This window comes from Planococcus citri, chromosome 5 (assembly GCF_950023065.1).
Source record: "Planococcus citri chromosome 5, ihPlaCitr1.1, whole genome shotgun sequence".
Taxonomy (NCBI): domain Eukaryota; kingdom Metazoa; phylum Arthropoda; class Insecta; order Hemiptera; family Pseudococcidae; genus Planococcus; species Planococcus citri.
In genome coordinates this window covers 54,458,641-54,485,779 of record NC_088681.1, presented here as the reverse complement: position 1 = coordinate 54,485,779, position 27,139 = coordinate 54,458,641, and the positions used below count along the sequence as shown (strand labels likewise).

General features: G+C 33.5%; 4 protein-coding genes across 4 annotated transcripts in view; 1 reads left to right on the top strand and 3 right to left on the bottom strand.

The window, feature by feature from the left end:
* Positions 1 to 27,139, top strand: part of LOC135847150 (uncharacterized) — a 68,581-nt gene that overhangs the window by 26,889 nt on the left and 14,553 nt on the right. The gene's annotated exons all lie outside the window — the stretch shown is intronic.
* Positions 1,993 to 5,305, bottom strand: LOC135848389 (uncharacterized). Its single transcript, XM_065368290.1, has 7 exons — positions 5,199 to 5,305; positions 4,762 to 5,039; positions 4,600 to 4,659; positions 4,345 to 4,386; positions 3,978 to 4,100; positions 2,072 to 2,233; positions 1,993 to 2,019 (listed from the first exon to the last, which is right to left on the bottom strand). Exons 1-7 carry the CDS (start codon positions 5,278 to 5,280, stop codon positions 1,993 to 1,995), a joined length of 774 nt encoding a protein of 257 aa, XP_065224362.1. The 5' UTR covers positions 5,281 to 5,305.
* LOC135848904 (uncharacterized) lies at positions 14,462 to 16,838 on the bottom strand. Its single transcript, XM_065368993.1, has 6 exons — positions 16,568 to 16,838; positions 16,190 to 16,464; positions 16,036 to 16,098; positions 15,629 to 15,751; positions 15,115 to 15,543; positions 14,462 to 15,017 (listed from the first exon to the last, which is right to left on the bottom strand). The coding sequence occupies exons 1-6, from the start codon at positions 16,650 to 16,652 to the stop codon at positions 14,499 to 14,501; spliced, it is 1,494 nt and encodes a 497-aa protein (XP_065225065.1). The 5' UTR covers positions 16,653 to 16,838; the 3' UTR covers positions 14,462 to 14,498.
* LOC135847674 (uncharacterized) lies at positions 19,337 to 22,283 on the bottom strand. The gene is made up of 7 exons (XM_065367330.1): positions 21,902 to 22,283; positions 21,122 to 21,399; positions 20,956 to 21,030; positions 20,713 to 20,838; positions 20,442 to 20,627; positions 20,101 to 20,349; positions 19,337 to 20,017 (listed from the first exon to the last, which is right to left on the bottom strand). Exons 1-7 carry the CDS (start codon positions 21,990 to 21,992, stop codon positions 19,508 to 19,510), a joined length of 1,515 nt encoding a protein of 504 aa, XP_065223402.1. The 5' UTR covers positions 21,993 to 22,283; the 3' UTR covers positions 19,337 to 19,507.

The window sequence follows — 27,139 nt, the reverse complement described above, 5'->3', positions numbered from 1 at the left end:
TCCTTTACAGGAGATAGCGTATATTTCCATCTATATTAGCCGGTTTCTAGCGTACCTATCTGATAGTTTCTTTCAGGGTCTTGAAGGGAGAGTTGGCCGGTGAGTTTGTTGTTAATCTTTATCTACCTGGTTTCTACCATTTCCAGTCCATCGGGTCTCGCTTATTTCATAATACGTGGATTTGTAATCTCCTGGCTTCCATAATTACATTAGCGAGTTTTCCAATTTTGTACAAAGTTCTCACATTACAGATTGCAATGTTGATGTTGTTCTGCCTTGTTTTGATTTTGACTCTGCATATTCTTAGCACCCTATCCGGCTGCCTTGGCGGATGAAGATCAGCCTGACGGAGACTTAGGATCAATGCTAAATTGATGTCCATATAATTCTAGGGAAATGTAATGGTTTTGGTTTCCCATTGCCTTCCACCATGATTTTCTGTTGGGGTTTACTCCCATAGCCGAATTTGCCAGTTTTTAAGCGCTGGTATTCACCTTCTCACTCTGAAGCTCTTGCGCTTCCCTGGGGCTGGAACGAGTGAGTTGTTGGTGTTCTGCAGCTCTTATGCATTCTTGTTTGTAATCCGTATTTATGTAGAGGATTAGCCTTTGACTTGCCACTCCTCCCTGTCATTCCACCCACTGGAGAATTCTGCTTTAGCCATGTTTATCAATTCCGAATCCATCGAACAGCAACATGTTACCACCCCGCACGATGTGGATGCACAGAATACCCCTGGTGTTGTCTTTGCCTTCTCATCTGTCCTGAGGGACTGGCTCCTCTTGATGATCCGAGCTACTACCTAGAGACTACATCTAGCAACAACAACCTGTGCCCTCGCAGGGTATCCAACAATAAGCCGTCATAATTTTCCAAATCTGGGAACACGGCCATTTTGCCTATTAGTGTCTTCGTCATACCATGAAAGAAAGTGGATGTATTGTCTGAACATTTATTATTGAATTGCTTAAAAACCAGTTGAATACTTCGTTAAAATTATATAAAAATTTACTTTCAAATAAAAAATCAAATTTAGGTACAAATCTCGAGAAAGTTTATAAACATTTTTACAGACTAAATTTTCTCCAAAACACCTTCATCAATAAAATATTTCAACTTATCATCAATGTCTTTAGTTACATCTTTAGTGGACATTTCTTCATACTTGTTGCCAGTACGTATGGGAAACTTGGTCAATTGGAGATCCAACCCAGTGGAATTTATGTAAAGTTCTAAACGTTGTACAATATCTGTCGTGAGAGGACATACATAGGTGAATCCTGTTTCACTATCCTCATTTGTTATCCTGCCCCATCCTTGCAACTCTAATCGCTTCGAACAGATTCTGCTACAGTTGCTTGGTTTAGCAGTGAGATCAGTGTGAATTACAATGAGAGCTTGATAGAGTCTCCCATTGGCTACGTATTGCACGAGCCGAAATACTATTCCTGCTGTAGGGAAATCTCTTAGGTCTGTTGCAGAGCCAGGTATAGGTAAATATAATGATTCTACTGTATAGGAACCTTTGAGTTGTGTTTCAGGGTCATATCGACATCGTGGTATGATTTTACTTACACCAAAGGTTATAATTGTGGTACGATGCCAAATCTGAAATATCGAATAAGGTTATTAAAAATTACATAATATGCTGTAGGTAGTTATTTTTTCATTGAATTGAAAGTAAGAGTTCAGATGGTAAATTTTACCAGAGTTTTGGTTCCTTACCCGATGTATCGTGTATAGATATTGATCAACTTTCTTCAACTGATTTTCGGCGATAATTTTTGGAATTAATGCTATATTTAAATGTGTGCAAGTGGCCAGTTTGGATGCGAACGTGCGAAAGAATAACATCGGGAGTATTTGTACTTTTTCTAAGCGGTTTTCAGGGTTTACAGATAATTTTGAAAGAAATTGAGTCGCCTGTGTATCGTCTTGTGGTGTTGCTTCGCGCTATTATGAAAAAAAATGTGATTTTTATTAATGTATGAACTAGTCTATTAAACTTTTATGAAAATTCTGTTTTTACTTGTTGGTAGTTAGGTAGCTGCGTGTAGAGGTACCTACTTACTTTAGTGTCACTTGTTTGACCATCATCGCCGATGCTGTAGTCTTTGCATTCGGTCATCGTTTGGTCAGGTTTATCAACTTTGATTACTTCTCTATCAGCTAATGTGATTTGTCTGGTGTATGCTTTTCCACGAATTACTAATACTCGAATAAAGAAAAATACCTTTGCGATATTTAATATTAATTTATTAGTACCTGTATGAAATACCTTGAACTCAAATCGAGACGAAGTGAGAACTGCCTCTCGATTTTAAAAAAAATAAATAATAAAAAAACATTTTGTAATTTTCCAACTTTTTCAGCTAATTTTTGGTGCACAAAAAGGTGGAAACAGTGATTCAATGAGTAAGAAACCCAAACCCGCAATCAGTTTGGTCTCAGCTCCCTCACGGGGCGGGTGAGGGGCCTCAATTTATTTTCACATTGTCTCGAGGTGCTCAACTTCAGCAGCGCATGCCTCCAAAGCTACGACACTTTGATTAAAACTGATTTCACAGTTCGAAAGGGCATTGCATTTTGAACTTTTAAAGTATTTTGAAATTTTCAAAAGTTCAAAGTTGAACTTTCAAATTGAAAGTTCAAATCTCAAAATTACGCTGTAAGTGGGAATTATCAAATAAAATTCTGAAAAAATTTCCATAGATGTACCTTTTGATGTTTTTTCGAAATATTCAATTTTCGAGATGGGATATTTTAATGGGAAGGGACCACCCCCTCCACCAAATTTGGGCAAAACTTTCAAAAAAAAATCTGGGGCATGTGATATATCGAATTGTATGTTTTTGGTGACGCTGAACACGAATATGGTGTCAAATTTTTGATTGGACCCCCTCCACGACCCCCAGCACCGCTCCAAATGGGGTAAAAGTTCAAAAAATTGTTTTTTTCATGCGACACATGAAATAGTATGTTTTTGGAGATGCTGAACACAAATACGACGTCAAATTTTTGATTGGACCCCCTCCATGTCCCCCAGAACCTCTCCAAATAGATATAAAGTCCAACAAATAGGTAATGATTTCCATGTATGGGGTCTAATCAAAAATCGGACGTCATATTTGTGTTCAGCGTAACCAAAAACATACTATTTCATGTTTCACACGAACAAAACACTTTTTTTTAAACTTTTACCTGATTTGGGGAGGTTCTGGGGGCTGTGGATGGAGTCCAATCAAAAATTTGACGTCACATTTGTGTTCAGCGTCACCAAAAACGTATATTTCGATATATCACATGCCCCAGATTTATTTTTGTAAGTATTGCCCAAATTTGGGGGAGGGGTGCTCCTCCGCCATTAAAAGATGCCATCTCGAAAATTGAATATTTTGAAAAAGCATTAGAAGATACATCTATGGAAATTTTTCAGAAAAAATGGTAGCTCCCGCTTACGGCGTTATTTTCAAATTTTTCAACTTTTGGAAATTTCAAAATGCTTAAAAAGTTTGCAATGCAATGCCCTTTCGAACTGTGAAATCAGTTTTGATCAACGTATCATAGCTTTGAAGGCATGCGGTGCTGAAGTTGAGTACCTCGAGACAATGTGATAATAATTGAAATAATTGAAGCCCTTCGAACTCCCCCCCCCTCCTCCCACCGGAGGAGGCTGGACCAAACTGATTGCGCGTAAAAATAAAATGAGCGAAATCGAAGGACTTGACTCGAAAATGTTGGTCGAATTAAGGTGGAATGAACCGAGAGAGAGATGAATCCTCAGAAAAGTGGAAGGAAAAAATAATATGGATCTAGTCTAACATGAATTTATTTTTGATCGATTATTCACGTTCAAAAATTTCAATAGTCGAATCAATGGGGTGGATTTTTGAGGGCGTGGGATGATCTAGTGTTAGCTATGTACTAGAAAGGCTGTTTCAAGTTCTTATTATTGTGAATAAGGATAGAGCACATACCCATTTTTGAGGATTTGACGATTCATCGAGTATCTCAAATATTGTATTTCGCCCTGACTTGTACCTATTCACGCGATCGCTGCTTGGATGTTGTTCTTCATAGTATTGCTTCATATCGATATCCTGTCGATGACAGATAATGAATACATTGAATCATGAATGCCCGTAAAACTATTCAGTAGGTTGAAATTTTTGTGTCCAAGAAAATTTAGTTGGTTTTTACCTATCAGAAAAGACGTAGGTATTTTCACTATTATTGTAAAAATGTTTTATCAATTTTCATCAACCTACTTCGATACACTGCATAGGCCTTCTTTAATAGGTGACCCCTTTGCTCAAAATTTTAAACGAAGTATAAAAATCATACCTGAATATCCAGTTTGGAATCGAATATTTCTGCAATGGGCACCTTGAAAATGAAGTTTAAAAAATTACATGAGGTACGAGTAGATGCATAAAAGATTTTTCTGTTCAAGTCAAAAATTTAAAAAAAATTCTTTTGGTGGTGGGCTTAGGTACAATACTTCTTAAGAATTTTTTCAAATACGGATTCCATCCGTTTGTTTTTCTATATTATAAACCTCTCTCATTCATTCGTACAATAAATTGAGTCAAAATTTACTTTTCTGAAATTTTCGTATTTGTCAAATTGCAAATCGATCCGTCCTTCGTCATAGTACAGCTGTAAGAATTAATTTATAAATATGCATGAATCGGTGTAAGAATTGAGTATACACCATGCACTGGATTCTTATCTACTGCATAATTATCTGAGTGTACTAACCTCATAACCGCTCATGTAGAACTTTTTCTTTTCATCCCAAATCAGTCCAGGTTTGAATTGCCCGTCACAAATATCAATTTGGAAATTTGGGTCTGTTTTTCTGAGAAAAATACTACTTCCGGTAAGAGAATCATCTTTGTCGAATTCTTTTTCTGGTTTTGAGGAAGCTGGGCAAGCCATTATGCAAGTTTCGCATGATTGTAAATCGGCGGGGTTTTGGAACTCGACGAGGTCACCGGGAACACCATCGAGAGCGGCTGCATAATCGTAAATTAATGCTGCAAAAATGAGTAACTATCGTTTAAAAATAGTGAGTTTTTTGTTGGAAGGTTGTCGTATGTCACTACATAAAAATTTAGTGCATGTAGCTATAGACCTTGGTGAATTTACTGTACAGTTATAGGTGGGCTATCTATTTAATGCATTTTTTAAATTACCTTTTTCTGATTTCACTTCGATTCCATAATTAATCAACAAAAACGTTATGGCAAATGATGAGAAAAAATTTGAAAAATTCATTTCTTTTGAATAACAACAATGTCTGAACGGGAGTAGAAGAAGAATGAAAAACGAATGAAATTCGAGGCATGGAATGATACTCGCATTATTTACACAATTCTATCCGTATTTTTATTATGTACATGTTACTAAGTACTTACATAGGTGTTCGTCTGGTTCATGAAGTCATGAAATTTTTTTTTCATTTGTGCGATCAAGGAAAACAATTGTTCAAACGTATAGGTGTACGTGTGTAAGAAATTCGTTCCCATGCAATTTTTTACAGATGAAGTATATGCCACAATCGCCACATATTCAATTTATAGCAGATGTGTTTTAGAATAAGAATTTCAATTGTGTATTGATATTTTTTCGTATTTATCATAAATTTCGATCAATTGTTGAAATTTTTTGAATATGTAATTGCCACGAAAAATTACACGTTTAGTGTCTCTACTGTATAGCAGTGTGCCCACTCTCCTGGAATACCTGGAAAAGTCAGGGAATTTCGTAATTTTCACGCGAAATTCTTGAGATTTTAAAAATACGATCAATTGCAAATTTCGGATAAGGGCCTGAGATGAAAGGAAACCCATATTTTTCACTTCTCGAAACACAAATTTGCGAAAGCTTTTGCCTTGGCTTCGCTCGCGCTAGTTTTCTTTTCTTTTTCAAGAACAAGGTGACAATTATTTCTAGATAATAAAAATCAAGTTTGAAGCCAAAAAATGAACTCATCACAAAGAAAACATCGTTTTTATGTCTTTCGAAGTACAAATTTACAAGAGCTTTCGCCCTGTTCTGTTTAACTTTCTTTGAAAAAACATCATTCCAATTCTAAAATTTAGTAAAGCAAAACGCAAACTCCTCGCATTAAAAATTTGGAATGAACAGATTTCATATTTGAGGCCTCCAAAAATCCAAAAAAGAAAAGAAAAATTTTCATAAGTCAATTGAATATTGTATCAATTGGCCAAATCGATGTTTTCCTATCCACATCAATACATACACAAAATTTTCATTCCGACACCACCACCCCCCCCCTCAAAAACCTAAAAATAGCTTCTATTTCAGAAATGGGGCCTAACACGATATCTGCTCCGAGCCCTAATTAGTTCTCGGTCCGGCCTTTTTGAATTTCCGTTCGGCATTTTTATACTCAACCCCCCCTCCCCTCCCACCGACAGAAAATTTGGAGCGCGACGTCACACAGTGGTCCGAAATAAAGAAGTGGCGGCCAAAAATCGAATTTTAAAGAAAAATCCGTAAAATTTTGAATAGCTGAAGTCGATTTTGACAGTTGTTTGTTCCCTAACCTCAAAATGATCCCTCGAAAGGGGGAAGGGGGTGGTTCAAGACATGTAATTTCGATAAATTCAAGGATCGCTGTTGGATATGGGTTTTTTTTTAGGTCGATGTAGTCGATTTTGGCATTTATTTTACCCTTAACCTCAAAATGAGTCTTCAGAGGGGGGGAGGGGGGATGGTGCAAAACATGAAATTTAAAAAAATTTGTGATGGGTATTGAAATATTATGTTTTTTTTTTTTTTTTTTGATGCTAAAGTCAATTTTAGTACAGTAGTCCCCGCTTAATGTAGTCGCCGGTTAATAGAATAATTCGGATGATGGAATTGAAATGTGTTGGGACGGAACGCTTGCATCTTCTTACATGTAAATTTTATTGTTTATTGTAGTGAAAAAGAGCATTGAGTTTGGTTAATAAGTAGAATTGATTAATCTTCAAAAGTTGGAGAAAATCACAGAAATTTGACAAAACTTAACAAAAAGTGGATGAAAAGAAATGTTTTAAACGTGTTAAAATGGCATAAAAACACAAAATGAAGATTATTTTGTAATTATTGAAAATTGGCAAAAAAGATGATGAAATTTTTGTAAAATTTTATAAAAATTGTCCAAAAAAGCGTTCTAAACATAAGAGGACTAAATGTACCTAACTAAACAACCAAAAATGTTGAAATCGACTCCTAAAAACATCAAAAAGTGATGAAATTTCAACAGAATTTGGATTTTAGTGTGTTTTTACCCTTCAGCATTCCTTTTTTTATAGAATGAAACATACCCAGTCCCAACTCCGTTCTAATATAATAAGTACAAGTAGAAATTGGAAATTTGTTTGTGAAAATGATGGAAATCATGCTGAAGGAAGTCCAAGGATTTTTGTAGTACGAGGTTATAATATGTACATATAAGCAAAGATACAGGATGCATATTTCGAATTTTTTTCTGCGTTTTTTTATTGGACCGCTTATTAGAATATCCCGGTTAATAGAATTGAAAGTACCTCGGCCCAAACCAATTCCATTAAGCGGGGACTACTATATTCATATTTATTTTTCAAAGTGTTCTTATGCTAAATGAAGGTAGGGTACCAGATCTTTAAAATGAGGTGCTATTCATTCCTCACAATTGATTATAAGTTGATGAAAATAATGAATCAAGTTAAAAAAAAAAAAAAATCATTCTCCTGTAAAATTTCACTTTTTTGAGATGTAACCTTATTACTCCCAAGGTGCGATATGGTCCCATGGGTATGTAGTTTGATGGTGGTTTTTTGATCCATGAATGAACTGTATTCTGTTTTTGTGACTCTCAAAGGCGTCTGCTACCTGCTTAGCTTTTAGCGATGTTTTATTAAAGTTGATCAGTTTTGGGGAGCACTAGACCTCAAAGCTGCTTGTATAGTCCATTCTATGTTGCGGTGAATTGTTGGTGTGAGAGTTAATGGTGAGAAGTTGTAGGGTTGAAAGCCTGGGCTGTTCCAACCATTGTACACTGGTGTACTGTGACCCTCATCTTCCAAGAGCACATTTTGTGAATTAAGATTAATACTTGGATAGGTAGTGTGGCCCTTCACTTTTTAAAGCCCTCAAATTGAACACTCGTGAAGAAAAATAGTTCAAATGGGTCCTTCTCCTTCTCGTCAAGCTTGGTTAGCTTGGTAGCTCCTTGAAGCTTCTTCCCTCTAGTGCTGAGTTCCACTTGTCTATTGCTTGTTTTCTGATTGCTCAAGAGACACATTGGAAATTTCTGGTGTCAGACTGCAGTATCTTCTAATCTTCTTCATATGTGCAATGAAAGAAAGTGGATGTATTGTTTGAACGTTAATTAATGAATTGCTTAAAACTAAATAAAATAAATAGGTACTCCATTAAAATTGTGACAATTAACTGAAATAAAAAATGGTAAATTTTTTGAAAATTTTATGAAAAAAGTTATAGAGGTTTCAGAAATATCAAAGTAAGGTATGAATCTCGAAAATATTTATAAACTTTTTACAGTCTAAATTCGCTCCAAAACACCTTCATCGATAAAATATTCCAATTTATCGTCAATTTCTTTAGTTACATCCTCAGTGGGCATTTCTTCATCAATCTTACCAGTACGTATGGGAAACTTGTTCAATTCAAAATCATGCCCCGTTGAACGTTTAGGAAGTTCTAAACGTTGTACAATATTTTTGGTGAGAGGACATACATAGGTGAATCCTGTTTCACTATCCTCATTTGTTATCCTGTCCCATCCTTGCAACTCTGATTGCTTTGAACAGATTCTACTAGAGTCGTTTGGTGTTATAGTGAGATCAGTGTGTATTACAATAAGAGCTTGATAGAATCTATAATTTGCTACGTATACTATGTGCCGAAATACTACTCGTGCTGTAGGCAAATCTCTCAAGTCTGTTGCAGTGCCGGGTAAATATACTAAAAATAATTCTGGATCATCTCGCACTTGTGGTAGGATTCTACTTATACCGAAGGTGATAGCTGTGAAGCTATGCCAAATCTAAAATATCGAGTTTTAAAAATTATTCTGTAGTTATTTTAGGTATCATTTGAAAGTACAAAAGATGGTATTTTTCCAAAGATGTTGGTTCCTTACCCGACGTATCGTGTATAGATATTGATCAACTTTCTTCAACTGCTTTTCGGCGATAATTTTTGGAATTAATGCTATATTTAAGTGTGTGCAAGTGGCCAGTTTGGATGCGAACGTGTGAAAGAATAGCATTGGGAGTATTTGTACTTTTTCTAAGCAGTCAACAGGGTTTGTATTATTTATACATAATTTTGAAAGAAGTGGCGTCAGCATCTCTGTATCCTCATCTTGTGGTGTTGATTCGCGCTATTATGAAAGAAGTGTGATTCTTATTAATGTATGAACTGATCTATCAAATTTTCAAGAAAATTTTGTATTTACTTTAACTTCAGTTTCACTTGCTTGACCACTGTCGCCGATATTAAAGTCTTTGCATTCAGTCATTGTTTGGTCAGGTTTACCGTCATTGATTACATCTCTATTAGCTAATGTGATTTGTCTAGTGAATCCATTGCCACGAATTACCAATACATGTATGAAGAAGAATACCTTTGCGATATTTACCATTTTATTAGTACCTAAATGAAACACCTTGGACACAAGTCGATGAAGTGAGAACCGCAGTTCTGAAAAGCATTTGCAGGGGTGATATGGGTACTCAAAGTCTCAATAAAATGGAGGTATTGTAATGTTTGAGTGGAGCCAACCTGCAGACTTGAAGACCAAGACATGGTACACTTTTGGAAAACTTACTGGTTACTAGTTTGTTGACCAATATAAGAGAACTTTTTGGAGATGTGATGAAAATTAGCGTTACCACCTTTTTGAGCATCATAAATCAGTAGTGTAATCAATATGATGGGTTTTCGAGGGGGTTGAGCGAGTATAGCTACTAGAAAAGCGGTTTCATTCTATTCAAGTATACTTACCCATTTTTGAGGATTTGACGACCCATCGATTATCTCAAATATTGTATTTTCCCCCCACTTGTATCTATTCACACGATCGCTGCTTGAATGTTGTTCTTTATAGTATTGCCTCATGATGGTATCCTGTTTATGACAGATATCAGATAATGAATGCAGTTCAAAAACGTACTATTAGTCGAAATACATATTTGTACCTATTCCTTGCAAAGTTTTAACCGATTTTGTTGGATCTCATGGCCCGATTAGGGGGAAAAAAATGAAATGTTGGTATTTTTGACAAAATTTTACTCCATTGTAATACGTCACATGACACCTTTTTTTAAAACATCTGAAAATCTTGCCCTAATTTTGATCTCAAACTTCTGCAGAAATTCTTAAAAAAGTTTTAATCGAAATTTTTGATTTTCTACCGAAATTCTAAACTATTTAAGTAGGTGAAAATTATGTTCCACTTTGGGTCTTGAAATTCTTCAAAAACGTACAAAAAAGTTTCGTTGAAATTTTTGAATTGCTCTCGAAATGTTACCTCATTTTGATAGATTACCTGACATTAATAATTCCAAAACTGATATTTTCAAACATGCCTTTTTGTAAAGATTTCATTTGGGGGGTAAATTTGTGACCAAGTTATGCAATAATTTTTCATGATTTTTTTTTGAAACAAATGTATTGTGATGAAAATTTCTTTCATAACTAGTACATATCATTATCGAAAAAAGATTTCTCTATGATGTAGAGCTTCCAATAAGATTATAATGTCAACAATTTCTCACAGCTTTGATCGAAATTTTAAGTGAAATATAAAAATCATACCCGAGTATTCTGGTTGGAATCGAAGATTTCTGCGACGGGCACCTTGAAAATAAAGTTGAAAAAATTCCAAATTAATTAGGAAAAAAATGAAAATGGAGTAGGTCAAAATTTTAAACATTTTTTCGAATACGGATTTATTAGGGTTGATTTTTGTAAACGTCTCTCATTCAATCCTACGATAAGTTAGGTCAAAAGTTACTTTTCTGAAATTTTCGTATTCGTCACATTGTAAATCGACTTGTCCTTCGTCATAATAGAGCTGTAAGAATTATTTATAAAATATGAATCAGTCCAGGAGTGCGCCATGCATTATTGGATTCTTATCTATGCATTTTCAATCATCAAAATGCATTAACCTCATAGCCGGTGATGTATATCTTTTTCTTTTTATTCCAAATCAGCCCGGGCTTGAATTGTCCATCACAAGTATCAGTTTTGAGATCTGAGTCCGGTTTTCTAAAAAAAATACTATTTTCAGTAAGAGAATCACGTTTGTCGAATTCTTTTTCTGGTATTGAAGATGCCGGACAAGCCATAATACATGTTTTGCATGATTGTAAATCGGCGGGGTTTTGGAACTCGACGAGTTTACCAGGTAAACCATCGAGACCGGCTGCATAATCGTAAATTAAAGCTGAAAAAATAAATAAGTATGGATAAAAGAGTGTGTGTTTTGATGGAGGGCTCTCGTAGATGAAAATTTAATGGATACACTCATTGAATTTACTATAGGTGGGCTACCTATTCAGTGCACTTCTACTTACCTTTTGCCGATTTCACTTCAGTGGCGTAATTAATGCACAAAAATACTATGCCAAATGATGAGAAAAAAATTGGAAAATTCATTTCTTCCGAATAATAGCAATGTCTGAACGTGAGGAAAAGAAGAATGAAAAACGAATGAAATTCGAGTCGTAGAATGATATCATCTACATTTATTACTTATTATTACTTATATAAGTGTTCTTCTGATGCAAGAAGTCATAAAATTTTTGTTCATTGGTGCGATCAAGAGCTGTTGTTCAAATAATATACAGGTGTAGGTGTGTAAGAAATTCGTTCATGGTTTTTGCAGATGAAGTACACACATATGCCACAATTTCCACATGTTCAATCTACAGCAGATGTGTTTTCGAATGAGAATTTCAATGGCGTATTGAAATTTTTTCGTATTTATCATAAATTTCCATCACTTGTGGAAATTTTTTGAAAAATTGTCGCAAAAGATTATTATGTACCTAAGCACGTTTTTTTTTTCTTGAAAGAAAAAAATTCTCGCTTCTCTGGTGTTCTTTTATATTACAAGGTGATGTCCATTACATGAGGTAATATTTTTTTTCGATCCTTGATGCGATTGCTTTCCAAAATTTTGGTCAAAATGTAAAAAAAAAATGACATATATCGTGTGGCGTTTTGTGTTTTACGTTTTCAGGACCGCTGAATACAAATATCGACTCTTTTTTTATTCGATATCTTCAACGGTCCTCACTTAAAAATCGTGTGGCATATGGTTTACTAGTTTTTTGGGAGGTCTGATCACGAATATGAGCTTCTTTTTTCATTCGGCTCCTGCAACTGCGTGTCATTTGGTTATTTTTGGTTTTCAGGTGGACTAATCACTTTGAAATAATTTTTTTATATGATCTGACTCCTTCAAGCTTCAAATTAACCCAAAGTTTGAGACAAGAATTGATTGTGATTTTTATTGCAGTAGAAAAATCAAATTTTTTTGTTCATCTGTCAAAAAGAACGCGTTCTACACAACGTCAAAAAGAACGCGTTCTACACAACGATTTTCCTTAATTTTTACAATGGAAAATTTCAACTCTCTTTTTCTGTAGAGCGTTGCGTGCGCCGGATTGAGCTGGATTTTAAGAAGTGTGTTGGAGCCTCATGAACAACAGTTGACTTAGGAGCTTGGAAGAGTCAAATCGTAAAAATAATACGACCCTCAATTTTTAGTGAATCATTCAATCATGAACGAATTGATCAATTTTTTGAAAGAATCATTCGCCAATGAATCGACCAATTCTTTAATTTATGAATCAATTCGTTCGCGGATGAGTCACTAATACGAATCAATTCGTTCGCGAATGATTCACAAAAAATGATTCAATTCGTTCGTGAATGATTCACCAAAAATTGAGTAAATGAATCGATTCGTTCGCGAATGATTCACAAACAAAAGTCAATTCGTTCGCGAATGATTCACAAAAAATGATTCAATTCGTTCGTGAATGATTCACCAAAAATTGAGTAAATGAATCGATTCGTTCGCGAATGATTCATCAAAAAATTGAGTAAATGAATCGATTCGTTCGCGAACGGGTCACTTATATGAATCGATTCGTTCGCGAACGAGTCACTAATACGAATCAATTAGTTCGCGAACGATTCACAAACAAAAGTCAATTCGTTCGCGAATGATTCAAAAAAAAATGATTCAATTCGTTCGTGAATGATTCACAAAAAATTGAGTAAATGAATCGATTCGTTCGCGAACGAATCATTTATACGAATCGATCCGTTTGCAAACGAATCACTTATACGAATCAATTCGTTCGCGAATGAATGTTTAAGAAAAAGTGAATCAATTCGTTCGTAAAAGATTTTTATTTTACGAAAAGTCGGTGAGAGTTTTTTTTTGTTTTCAAAAGTCGGCGTCACGCAAATTTTGGAAAGATCCCCGCCGCAAAAAGATACCCATGTCAAAAATATGTTCATATTCGTACTCAGGGCCCCTGAAAATCTAATAATGCATATGTCACACCGTTTTTTCACCTTTCAGGAAATTTAGGGAGCCAATGGGAGGTGTTGGAGGGATGTAATCGAAAAAAATGAGTTGATATTCGTATTCAGCGCACTCGAAAACTTGAAAAACGATATGTCACACGATATTTGCCATTTTTTTACATTTTGACCAAAATTTTTGGGCTCCGCACGCCCATAGTTTTGCAAATCTCCTCACAAAAAGTTTATAATTGAAGAGTGATATTCCAAAACTAGCTTTGTCCATTTTTATCAAAGTTGGGTTTTCAGTGGTACCTGGTAGATGAAGTATTAACTCACATTCCTACATCATCAACCTACCAAAATGAGGTGTTAAACTCACCTAAATAGCCAATTCACTAAAAATTTTAAAAAAAATAATGTTCCAAAACGCGATTTGTCCATTTTTATTGAAATTTTTTTCAGCAGTATTTAGTGGATGAAATGTATACCTACACTCCTACATCATAAATCCACCCAAATAAAGTGCTAAACTCGACTCAAAAAACCAATTTACCCGTTTAAAGGGAAACTGTTTTTCCTCTCTCCTGAAAAGTTGTGAAAATGGACAAAGCGAGTTTTGGAATATCACTCTTCAATTGTAAAGAAAAAAAATCGTGAAAATGTGTGCGTTCTAGATTTTTTTCCAAATTTTCAAATCATGAAAACAAAATTTGTACAGCTCTTGAAAATTGAGCTTTCAAATAAAGTTCAACTTGAACTTTGGGTGCTCCGAAAGGGTTGTGAGAGTTTCCATTTAAAAAATGTTGTTTTTTTAAAAATCTTTATTTGCAAAAAAAAATCATACTTAATATCTTAGAAAAAATTCCTACAAATTAATCAAAGACTTTTGATAGCACAAACTAAACTAAAAATTGGTATTTTTCAATTCAATCAAAAATCTTCAGTTGATTAGTAATGTACTCAAATTCTTTCTCGATGTTCTCGGTTTCATCATCGCGAGATATTCCACCAATATTAGCATCATACTTTGGAAAAGCGTTCAGTTCCAGTGCCTCAGACAACAAAAACGCATCCTTAGCAACTGTTATTCTTTCCACAGTTTGTTTTGTCAGAGGACAAGCATAACTGAGCCCTGGTTCGCCCTCGATGTTTTTTATTCTATCCCATCCTTTTACTTCGTCTTCCTCGCGACAAATTCTATCCTCACTCGTTACTTCATCAGTACTCGGATTGTTATGAATTACAACGATGGTTTGATATAGGTTGCCTTTGACTTCGTATTTGACTAGTCTGTACATTATTTTAGGCGTGGGGAAAATTCGATTTCTTTCATTTTTTGATAAATTGCTTATTCCGTCGTAGGAACTGTCCGCCAAGAAGTTTTTTTCTGATATTAATTCGCCTTGTATTCCAAAAATGATTTTTATATCATTGGTAACCCATATCTAGAAAAAAGTATAGGTATCAATTTTTCTGAAAAATTCGCCCATTTTATCGTTAATTTACCGTTATTCCGATAGGTATAGGTATTCGATTTCTTACCCAATATACCGCGTATAAATATTGGTCAATTTTTTTCAATCGACCATTGGCGATATTTTTCCAAATGTGTGCTACGTTTAGATACGTGCAAGTTGCGAGCTTGGCTGCTGTGGTGTGAAAATATCGCATAGGCATTATTTGAGTCAATTGCTTGCAGTTTTCATCAGTTTTGCTGCATGGTGTTGGTGTTGGTTCATTTTGAGGTGGCCATGGTGGTAGTTTTGATGTCTCGTTCGTCATTTCATTCGTGGATACCTTTTGCCAGCCATCTCCTAAATTATATTCTTTGCATTCGGTCATTGTTTCTTGTGGTTTATAAATATTCATAACGTCTTTTTCGAAGCTGATCTGTCTATAATTGAATTTCGAAAGCGAAACTAATACTGGTGTCCAGGATTTGATTGATATCACCGGAATCCAGTAAAATACCTGTGTAGTGTGACAATGTGAATACAGAGTCGTGTATGTACATTATTTGAAATTTTTTTCTGATTTTGAATAACATTAATATTACCAATTCTGTATTCATGTAGTTCAGTAGTTCGAATACCGTATTACCGTCTTCATCTTTGTACTTTCGAACTCGTTTAATATCTCTACTTGTACTTGGTATGCTTTCTTTTTTTCCATATACAATCTGTACATAATTATAATTGCATGTAGTTGTAGGTATAGTATTTAATACAGATCAGTATTTTATGTGAAGTTAAGGGGATAAAGAGCAACAAAACATAATAAATTAAGAAAATGTTAAATGAAGTCTCATCCTCGAGGTTGAGGACAAGCAAAACCATTTGGAAGTATTATTTTCTAAATAGCTGGACTTCGCAAAAAAAAAAGAAGTGAAATCGAAGTCGAAAGATATGAGATCAAAACCTATAGGTTTAAATAGCTGATGAAATAATTAATAAAAAATCTTACTTTTTCAAATCTGCTGTAGATATCACATTTCAAACTTGTGTTTTGAGTTTTCTTATAGTAAAGCTGCAACATTAGTTTTTGAATATCATTATGATGATATCATCGATCAATATTACTTTAATGGTATTGCCATAAATCTCATTATATGTATAACCTCGTAACCAATACGATGTGTTTTCTCGCTAGTATCCCAAACAATTATAGGCTTGAATGGTTCGTCGCAAATATTAATTTCCATATTTCTTGCGTAGACGCGATCCTTATAAATGTGTTCGACAAACAGGGCATTTTTAGAAATCGAATGATAGTTGGTAAAATACGTTTCCAATTGTGAGGAAGCTGGACAAGCAGTTAAGCAATCTTGGCAAAATTCGTTTCCATATTTCATCAGCTCATCGAGTTGTTTGGTATTTTGTTTGAAAATTAGAGCTGTAAAAGTACATTTTAAAAGTATAAATACGTACCTACTATATCAGGTCATTTTTGCCCATCAGTGAAATAAATAAGGGTTATTAGTAATTTCCATAATTACCATTTTCGGATTTTACCGGAACTGAAAAATTACAAAAACACGAAACTAAACATATCGCAAATAATTGGAAGAAAGACTCGTTCATATTTTCAAAACTGTTGACGATCTTTTAATTTTTGAACGTCGGAAAAGTATAGTGTGAAATTGAATCTTGAACGATACACTTGAAATTCAAGCCCACATTTTGCCAATGTCACGCAGATATCTGATTTTTTGAATACGTACATACAAGAAGTTTCCTTTTTTTTTTAATCGACGTGTGGAGAGAACAACTGTGCACATATACGCGAGCCCGTCTTATTCGTGATTCATTAATGATGACGTGATGTACGAGGTATGAGTTGGAATGTATTTCAAGTCCACGTCCGCGATTTCATTTTAGCTTAAAAAATTCTTGGACGCCATTTTTTAAAGCTTTATTTTTAAAGAAAAAATAAAATAGGAACAAAAGCCATGTAGGGAACTTATCATCATGTGTGCTTCGTAAAAACTCCAAAAAATTGAACCGTCGGCTTATGTGATATTTATTTCTACAGAAATTTTCAGGAGGAAATGATTGGATTTGATCAGATCAAATCAGATCTCTCCCATTAAATCTAATCAGGTCTGAGCAGATCTCTAATTAGATTTAGGGAATATCCTGACCTGATAAAATTGAATCAGGTCTGATCAGATCAGTTCAAATCTGGTAAAAACTTTGATCTGACCAGATCTGATCAAGTCAAATTTGATCCAGGAAATGTCCAGATTTGATCAAACCTCATCAGATCTCAAATGATATAATCACTTTCAGCTGAGATAAAACTGAATATCATTTTACAGAGCAAAAAAAATAGTAAAATGAATGCAAACAATTTGAAAATTAGTTTTCGTTCGAGACGTCTCCTCAATCCCTTACAGTTCTCTAATTATTTTTTAACGCAATAAAAATTTGATATTGGCAGCTACGAGTGAATTTCCACGAATGTGATTCCATTTAATTTAGATATCCATATTTCATCTCTTTACTCTCAACGTTTTTTCAGCACTCAGCAGCCATTGAGAAAACAATTTCAGAGAAATTAAAAATCTTTTTTTTTACCTATGGTGAATAAAATTTTTCAAATTGAAAAAAAAACTTGATCAAAGAACCATTTTAAGCAGTTCTGGAGCCTTCGACAGATTTTAGGAAGTTGAAATTTACAACATTTCGCCAAATTAAGTTGGAAACCCATCGTGTCGACCAGTCGACTAAATATGGTTTCAAGCCAATTGAAGTCTCCAGTAACTTTTTTTTTTTGCAAAAAATCCCAATTATTCCCACCTTTTTTTTTTTTTCTGCAAAAACTACAAAAAAGCTCGCCTTTTGCCATAAATTGTCAAAAATGCCTTTTGTTAAAATTTTCCTTCTTGTCTTTTGCCAATAATCGCCAAAAGACTGCTTTTTAGTAAAATTTTTGTAATCTTGTTTTTTTTATCAAAAAACTGCCAAAAATTTGCACTGCCTACTCATCAAAAATTGTCCTCAAGTCTCACTCTTTTGCTAAAAAACGCTTAAATTTTCACTTTTTTGCTGAAAATTCCGGAAAAGCTTTGCCTTTTGTTAAAATATAGACATAATAGTCTTGCTTTCGGTCAATAATAGCAAAAAGTCTCGCCTTTATAGTCAAAATTACTGCACAGTCGGTTTTTGCGAAAAACTACTTAAAACTTTCGTTTTTTTGATAAAAATTTGTATTATCTAAAAATTGTTCAAAAGCTTCGCTTTTTTCTCAGAAATTGCTAAAAAATTCATGCCTTAAATTTCTTTGGAGATTGTCAAAGTTTTGCTTTTTGCCAAAAGTTACCACAAATTCTCGCTTTTACACCAAAAATTTCCAAAAAGTCACGTTTTTTGCCAAAAAAAAAAAAAAATGCATCATTATTCATTTCGACAAAAATTTTACTTTTCACAATGATTATTGATTAATGATTAGCCTCAGAAACCAGTTTTTTGCCAACATTTTTAAAACCTAGTTTTATTTTTGTCCAGAAATTGTCAAAAACCACTTTTTGCTAAAAATTTTCAAAAAGTCTTTTTTATTCCAAAATTATCCAAAAGTCTCGTTTGTCTGCCATAAATTTCCAAAAAGGTTTGCGTTTTTTTGAAAATTGTCAAACCACGCTTTTCGTAAAATTTTTTTGAAAATTCTCACCTTTTTTTCAGAGTTTTATTTTTTATTGAAGTTGTCAACGTCTATCACCGAAAAGTACCTACCAGAAATTTTCCATTTTTTTTAACGAAAAATTTCCATTTTTGACAAAAATTGCCTAAAAGTTTGAAGAAGTGTTTGCTAAAATTGTCAATTTATCGTTTTCTGCCAAAAATCAAAAAGTCTCGCTTTTTTGCAAAAATTGGCAAAACGTCGTACCTTCCCCTAAAATGATTAGTCTTGTTTTTTGTCAAAAATTAAACGAAATTCTTAGTTTGCAATTGGCCATAAAGTTTCAGAATAATCCAACTTTTTTGACAAAAATTGCGACGAGGTGTCACTTTTTTGTCAATAATATCCAAAAAAATTGTTGAAGTCCTTGATCGATTTTTTTGGTTCACGTTTTGTCACTTCTTTGGTGACTTTGTGGTTTTTTGGGAGGAGTGGGGGGGGGAGTGAGCATTTTTTAGATATTTCAAGATCATTTTAACGTTTAAGGCATAAAAAAATTGAACATTAGGTAATTCAAAATAGACCAACTTTGCTTGCTGATGAATAAATTGAATCCTGATTGAAACTACATAATGGTGGTGTGTTTATTATGAATTATGGTGAATGGATAATTTACAAAATTTACAGCTTAAAAATGACTTACGAACAATGCTAGTTGAAAATATTAAACTCCAATAAAATCAGTAGGTATGTAACAATCTACCTACATTGAAAGAAAAAGTCTGTGAATAGAATTTTACCCTGCTAAATTCTAAATTTAATCAACAATACCCAACTGCTCAGCAATATATGTCAATTGCTTTTCAATATCGTCGGTTTTATCGACCTTTTCAATTTTTCCATTTCTATATTCGGGAAATGCATTTAATTCCAGTGGATCAGAAGGTGATACCGCATCGTGATCATCAATTCCCAAGTACAGCAAAGAATTTCTGGTCACTGGGCAAGCGTAAGTTAATCCCGGCTCGTCCAATTGATTTTTTATTTTACTCCAACCTCCTACTTCTTCAGTCTTGGAGCAAACTCTCGTCTCACGTGGGGCTAATTCAAGACTGGAATTATTATGTATTACTACGATGGTTTGATAAATGATGCTGTCTACTTCGTATCTGACAATTCTGTATATGATCTGAGGAGTGGGGAAATTTTGAAGAGTTTTATCTTTTGATAAATTGATTGATGCTGTGTAGGCACTGATTGAGTCTACATCCAGATCCATTTCGCCCGTTATACCGAAACTTATTTTCATGTCGTAGGAATCCCATATCTACACATATATAAATAAGTTGTAAGTGGTTTATTATTGTGTTTAGAAAACGTGTACCTTATTCTTGAAGTATGAGGCCTTACTCGATGCATCGCGTACAAATATCGGTCGACTTTCTTCAGTCGTCCATTTGCAATGCTGTTCCAAATATAGGCTAAATTCAAGTACGTGCAAGTAGCCAGCTTAGATGCAGTTGTGTGAAAAAATAGCATAGGCATTATTTGAGTCATTTTCATGCAATCGTTCTCCAATTGCTTGCATATTTTTATTGGTTTATTTGGTGGCGATGGCAATTCCTCTATTTCTTTTAGCAATTCTTCTTCGTTCGTTGCCTACAAATACATACATTACGCGAATAGACAACTTAATGATTTCTTTCCAGAGCAGGCGTAAGACATGATTATATGGATCTATTTATACATACTTGTAATGCAATTAGTGACGAGTAAGCGCCTAAATTATAATCCGTACATTTGGTGATTGTTTCTCTTTGTGGGTAAATATTGATTACATCTTTTTCGAAGGTGATCTGTCTATGATTGAATCTTGATTGAACTATCAACGCCGATATCCCCGATTTGATTGATAGCACTGGTAACCAGTAAAATACCTAAATAACGTAACAAAGCATTCTCTTTGTAACTTTAACTGGCATACCTTAATTATTTTAAATCGTAGAATTCTTCTTTGCCTACCAGTTTTTGGTTTACTCCATCTGTCTGTATTTCAAATACTGTGTTCTTACCATCTTCATCTTTGTGTTTGCTGACGTTCTCGCTGATTGGAACTGGCCTTAGTATACTTGGTTCTCCATTAACGATCTATCAATGTGTGAATACATATAGGTATTAATATTTATGATAGGTGTTTGTAATTATTTAAAAGGAAGAGGGAGTGGTTTAATTCAGATGAGAAAATAAAGAAGTGAGTTTTATTACTCTTCTGAACTCATCGTGCTTGTCGCATTTCAATTCGAACTTCGATCCTTGTTTCTGTTCCTCGTTATAATAAAGCTGTAATATTTTTGAATAAAAAATGAATCGATCTTCATATATATGTATGCACATAGTTTTCGTGATATCCTAATAATAAATTTCCATTAACCTCGTATCCAATTCTATGCAGTTCTTCCTTCGTATCCCAAATCATTACTGGTTTAAATGATGTATTACAAATGTCCACTTCCATATCTTTCCTGTGTACTACATCTGGATATATTTTTTTAAGAAATAGGCTGCTTCCAATTCTACCAATCGAATCATTCCGGTCGAATTTTTTTTCAAGATCTGAAGAAGGTGGACAGGCGGTTATGCAATATTGGCATGGTTTGTCGTCTGATTTCAATTCGTCGATCTCCTTATACTTCCAACTGTAAATCAAAGCTTTAAAAATAAACGTGTGAGTTATAGTAAGTATCATTCTCTCGTATTATGTAGGGCATAGGATTTTTATGTAAACGCATATTTTTTTCTCGTTGTACTATAGATAGCGAGTATCCAAGTTATCTTTGCGATTCATGAAATTCGAATCTATATGCAAAAGTTTATAGCGCATACTTTTTCAAGAAAAGATTCCAAAATAAAAAAAAATTCTTTATATTTTTTTTTTATTGGTGATTTTTTTTATTTCGCAATTCAAATGTTGTCACTTATTTTATTGATTAGGTAATCAAAAAAAAGTTGAAACAAATGGCTCTTCTTATAGTACTTGTAAAATTCTGCATTTTGATACCCCTGATGATGGGATTTTATAGCGCATATTTTTGCATATTTTGTCATATGTATTTATTGCGCATATTTCTAGTTTTTTAGCGCATAAAAATCCTAGCCCTAGTAATATGTAATTCCAAAGTCTTAAGTTATTGTTATCAATTATTATATTTACCATTTTCTGAATATACCGCCACCGGATAAAGACTGAAACACCAAAGTATAACGAATATTTGGAAGAAAATTGGCAATGTCATTTTTTTCATTTCGACGAATCAGCGTTTTATTAATTTTCAAACTTTAAAGGCGAATGTGAAATATAGATAATCTGGTGCTTGAATGTCAAAATTGAGTGTATCCATATGCGATATGGTGAATGAGTAATCTTGCACAGGTGTCTAATTCGCCTTGAATTTTGAATTTTGCACTTCACCTAGCTGAATTATATTATGACGCAGAGACGAAACAATTGTGCAAATATAAAATACCTATACTCGTTATAACTGAATTCTAAGCAGGTACAAATATCTACGCTTGTGAACAGGTGTTCTTGGGGCTATGTGATTTCAAGTAACACATATTTTCCAACTTTTATCAGAACTGAATTCTTTTGAAAAATTGGAGGAGGGATTCGATAAAAAGTTGAGGGCTAGGGACCTCGAAAAACTGTAAGAAAAAGCTTGAATCCTAAACTTGAACCATCACTTTTCTACCGAGGTTTCAGATTTTGAAATTTACATTGAAAATTAATGTTGGCATATTCGCGAATTTTGATTTTTGCTGGAAATATTCGTGAACATTTGGGATCATTATTGAAAATTTTCTAATTTGAAATAGTTTTTTTTTTAAACTTTCAAGTCACAATAACTGATGCATCACTCCAGTTTTTGCACATATGTTGTATTATTAAGGAAACGTTTTTTAAAAAGCCCAAATTTACTTATTTTTTTGCTAAATATTCGGGAATATTCTCAAATATTCGCGATTTGATCGCAGCAAAAAACAAAATTCGATCACTTTTCTCCCCAAACGCAAAAATTTGAGAATTTTCAAAATGACCAAATGGGAATATTCTCATTATGCCAACGGTATTGAAAATAAAAAAGAAGTTTTTTTGAAAAAAAAAGAAAAGTGTTTTTGATTTTTCTTCAGATTTCCAAGGGGTTTGTATGACTTGCAAAAATTGTTTAATTTTGGACCTAAGTATTCAAAAACTGTGTAAAATGACACTTGGAAGAATGAAAAAATTTCAAAAACAGCTTCCTTACTTCTAAGTTCACAACTTTTTATTGAATCTCTCCTCCAATTTTCCAAAATAAAGTCAAAGTCCACCCAATCTATCGTTAACCCTTAGGCACAATTGTGGACGGATTCGAATGAGGAATTATGATAAATTTTAGTCACTATTCGGGTGAGAAATCTTTTTGATAATTTTTAAATTATCTAAAAACAATTCAAGAATATTTATAAAATGTTTGCTTTTGACAAATTTTATTCGTTGTTGAAAATTTTGATTGGTTTAAACGTTTTTCCCAATGTTTTTATGTCATTTTCAACATTTTTTTTCGCCACGTTTTTACTACATTTTGACCAAGTTTTCTAGAGTTTCATCCATTATGCGAAAGTTTTATGATTTTAGTGCTTTTTGAGTGTTTTTGTCATTTTAAATACTTCTTAATTATAACGATGTTTTATGCAAATCTTGCTTAACGTTACCTTAATGCCAAATCTGAATATGTCTATCCAAAAAAATTTGTCTTTTTGCGTCACTGGGTAATTCTCAAAAATTTGGCAAATTTCAATATTTTTTTTTTTTTTTTTTAAATTTTGAAAATTTTAAAATACACACTTTTTTGAAATTTTCAAAGTTGAACTCATAAATATAGATACCCTCGACTTCATTTTTGGTATTAGTCTCAATCAACCCCCCCTGGGGTAGTGGGAGGGAAGGTTTTAAGACTTCTTAAAAACATGACGAGGAAAAAATTATGCAGGGAAAATGTGAAAAAATCTCGAAAAAAAGGGCATTGGAAAATATCATTCGATGAAATTTCTTGTATAAATGTAACCGTACATACCCCTTAAATATTTGTATACTTGTTTTTGGACAGAAAGCCGAACATTACCGCGAAGATATTGAGACAGGACTATGGAAGTTGAATTTGAGACATGTAAAAATTTTGCATGTATTTCAATTTTTTTACAAGCTAAATTAATTGGCATTCGTCTTTTGAAATGTGGATAGCACTCTTATCAACCATTCGAATCGGTGTGACCATTTATCCACATAAAAAAATATTTTTAAACTGGTAAAAAAAATCTGAAAAATGAATACGGCGATGGACATTAAAGTCGGGGACAGACTTTGAACCCCCTGTAAAGTTATTTAATAAACGTTTTGAGTTCAACTGATAGCGTCAAAATGTAGAAAATTTCATGTAGAACAATTTTGTATCCTTTGGTTTTTTTGATAAAATGCATATTTGTATCATAAAAACAGGATTGAAAAAAAAAAACCTGTGCTCAGACAGGACACGACTAGTGGCCATTCAAGCGATTCCAGGGGGAGGGGGTCTAAGCATGTTTAAATAGTTAAATAGATGCCCTGGTGGTACTGAATCAAGTTCTGAAAAAAAAATTCACATATCTTGTATACTTTTGAAGAAATTTGAAATTGTCTTGGGACAGAAATTTGCCAAATTTTTGAGAATTACCCCACTGAGAAGACTCTGGGAAGCCCTGAATTGAAAAATTTGCATCTGAGTACAGTTAAAATGCACCACCGTAGATGCACGAAGCTGACTGATGTTCAATCAGAACTCAATGAACCCTTCCGAGCATATCCAAACCTTATCAGTGATGCGTAAAATCATACTTTTTTTGTATGGACATACTTGGATTTGGCATTAAGGTAACGTCAAGTTCATTATTTTATACATTTTTGGTGTTTTTCAAGTTTTCTAATGTCATTTTCAAAATATTTCAACAAAGTTTTGCGCAGGTTTCACAAAATTTCAAAAATTGTAAGAAATTCTGCTCTGTTTAAAAATTGAAAAATTTGTGTTACTCCTTGAAAAATTTGTGTTACTCCTTACCCTGGTCTACATGCAGTAGTTTAGGTTTACGTTGAAGTATTTTTTCAAAAGCATTACTAACCTCTTTACCAGATTTACTTTTCAATGGTATACACCAAGCATATTTGCTGAAGCAGTCTATCACATTAAGTATGTTACTGTATCCTTTATTTTCCTTACTGTATTGTGACATAATTAGCAAATCAGCTTCCCAAATGTGGTCAATACCTTTAGTAATAATTTGACGGGTTTTAAATTTTTTAATTACATGTTTATGTAGTTCACGAGCCAAATCCATTGTTACAAAAAATTATCATAATTACCACTTGAATTATATTTATGTAAAAAATAAAAATTTCAAGCATACATGTCCGCATATTACTTGACTCAACTGCTGATCTTGCTCATAGTTATACATAAGTAAGGTGCACTGGGGCAAGTCAGAATGATTTTTCGCAATTTCAACTTTGACCAGCTGTTACTCCACTTCTAACAAACCAATATGGATCAAATTTATTATGTAGGTTCCCATAAGGGTTCTTAACCTATGGTGAAAATTTGAGCGCAATTGACGCAGTAGTTTTTGCTCAGTGGAATAAAATATTGGCAGTTGACAGTCTAGGGTATCTATAACAGGTAGTGCAAGTAGTGGAAGTAGTGAAAAAGTAGTAATTTTTAAAATGGGTAGTGAAAGTAGTGAATTTTGTTAAAAAGGTAGTGAAAAAATGGAAAAAAATTCAAATTTGTTCTTTTTTCTCAATCTTTATTCCGTAGAAAAGAGCTCATTTGTCGACTTTTTTAGAGCTTGAATTACACATTTCTGAGAGCTTTTGCCCTCGCTTCGCTCGGGCTGTTTACTCTTTTTCCCCGAGGAAAACTATTGTTCAAATTCAAGAAATGTTCAAAGTTTGAATCAGAAAGATAAACTCCTCCCTGCATGAAGAATTTGTTTTTTTCAATTCTTGAAACATGAATTTTTGAAAGCTTCTGCCCTCGCATTTTTCAAAAAAAAAAAAATCATTTGAATTTCAAAATTTTAAAGCAAAGTAATAAGCTTCTTATAATTGACCAATTCATCACACTAAAAATCATCGTTTTTTACATTTCGTATGTGCCTCTCTTTCGAAATTAAAAATTTGGTTTGTTGAAAAAAAGTTTTTTATTCACCCAATTTCATTACATGAGCAAGAACCTTTAACGTGAAAAAAATCAAAAATTGAAATGATAAAATTATATTTTTGACATCCGCTTGCTTGAAAAAAATCTTGGGATGTTGAAGACATTGGAAAACTAAAAGCGAAAAATTATAATGTAAAATTTTGCCTTCCCCCGGCTCCTTTTTTTAAATAAAATCTCTAGTGTCAAAAAATGTCCTGCCAACTCCTGATTTTTTATTTTGAAATTTTGTTTGACACCTTGTCTTATAACGAATGTAATAAGCTCGTGTATTGTTTTTTTCAATAATTTTGATTAAAATTACAAATTTTCTTCCAGTTTCAATTTTTTTAAAAATGTTCATGTGAAAAATTTGACTTTGTTAATTTTTTCGTGTGTAGGGGGGGGGGGTGTGGTCGAGTGGATGGCATTCTGAAAATTTGGTTGAAAAAAGGTAGTGAAAAAAGTAGTGATTTTTTCAAAAAAAAATCCGTTAGATACCCTGCAGTCCCAATAGAAAGCGCTGCTACGCGCGGCTACGAGCAATGAAACTAGGATAACATTTTTCGTTACATGTATTCTTATGGGAGATTTGCGATTTTCAAAAATTAATTAAAAATCGTGTAATTATCGTAGGAGTGTAATTTTTACTTCAAATGAATGTTTAATTCTTCTACTTTTTGAGAAAATTTATTATAATTTCTTAAATATTGTTTTTCTTATAAAAAAATTGCTTTGCACTTCCTATGTTTTTCACCATTTCAGGATACAATAAACAATGCAAATATGTTGTAAATGCGGTGCAATTTTTTTGCAAGAAAAACCATGTTTGAGATTGTAATAAATTTTCTCAAAAAGTAGAAGAATTAAACATTCATTTGAAGTAAAAATTACACTCCTATGATAATTACACAATTTTTAATTAATTTTTGAAAATCGCAAATCTCCCATAAGAATACATGTAACGAAAAATTATATCCTAGTTTCGTTGTAGTTCTGTTTCGACTGCTAGATGGCGACTACTTTGCTGTCAAGTGCGAATAAACTGTTCTGACTTCCCCCAAGAACAGGCTAAACTTTGCAGAGGCGTAGATCACAAACGGAGCGTCCTAGAAAAATTGCACAGAAACAAAATTGTAGAGAATTTAATTCTCTTTGAGATCACTCTCATCAGATTTTCACTA

Coding starts and splice junctions, on each gene's coding strand:
- LOC135848904 (XM_065368993.1), bottom strand. CDS start 16,652: ATGAACGAGTCTTTCTTCCAATTATTTGCGATATGTTTAGTTTCGTGT. Junction 16,465..16,567: donor TCCGGTAAAATCCGAAAATG/GTAATTATGGAA, acceptor GTACTTTTACAG/CTCTAATTTTCAAACAAAAT. Junction 15,544..15,628: donor ACTACATGAATACAGAATTG/GTAATATTAATG, acceptor CACACTACACAG/GTATTTTACTGGATTCCGGT.
- LOC135848389 (XM_065368290.1), bottom strand. CDS start 5,280: ATGAATTTTTCAAATTTTTTCTCATCATTTGCCATAACGTTTTTGTTG. Junction 2,234..3,977: donor CGTCAAATCCTCAAAAATGG/GTATGTGCTCTA, acceptor AATATCGCAAAG/GTATTTTTCTTTATTCGAGT. Junction 2,020..2,071: donor GTCAAACAAGTGACACTAAA/GTAAGTAGGTAC, acceptor AAGTAAAAACAG/AATTTTCATAAAAGTTTAAT.
- LOC135847674 (XM_065367330.1), bottom strand. CDS start 21,992: ATGAAAAAAATGACATTGCCAATTTTCTTCCAAATATTCGTTATACTT. Junction 21,031..21,121: donor TGCATAGAATTGGATACGAG/GTTAATGGAAAT, acceptor AAAATATTACAG/CTTTATTATAACGAGGAACA. Junction 20,628..20,712: donor ATGGAGTAAACCAAAAACTG/GTAGGCAAAGAA, acceptor TACGTTATTTAG/GTATTTTACTGGTTACCAGT.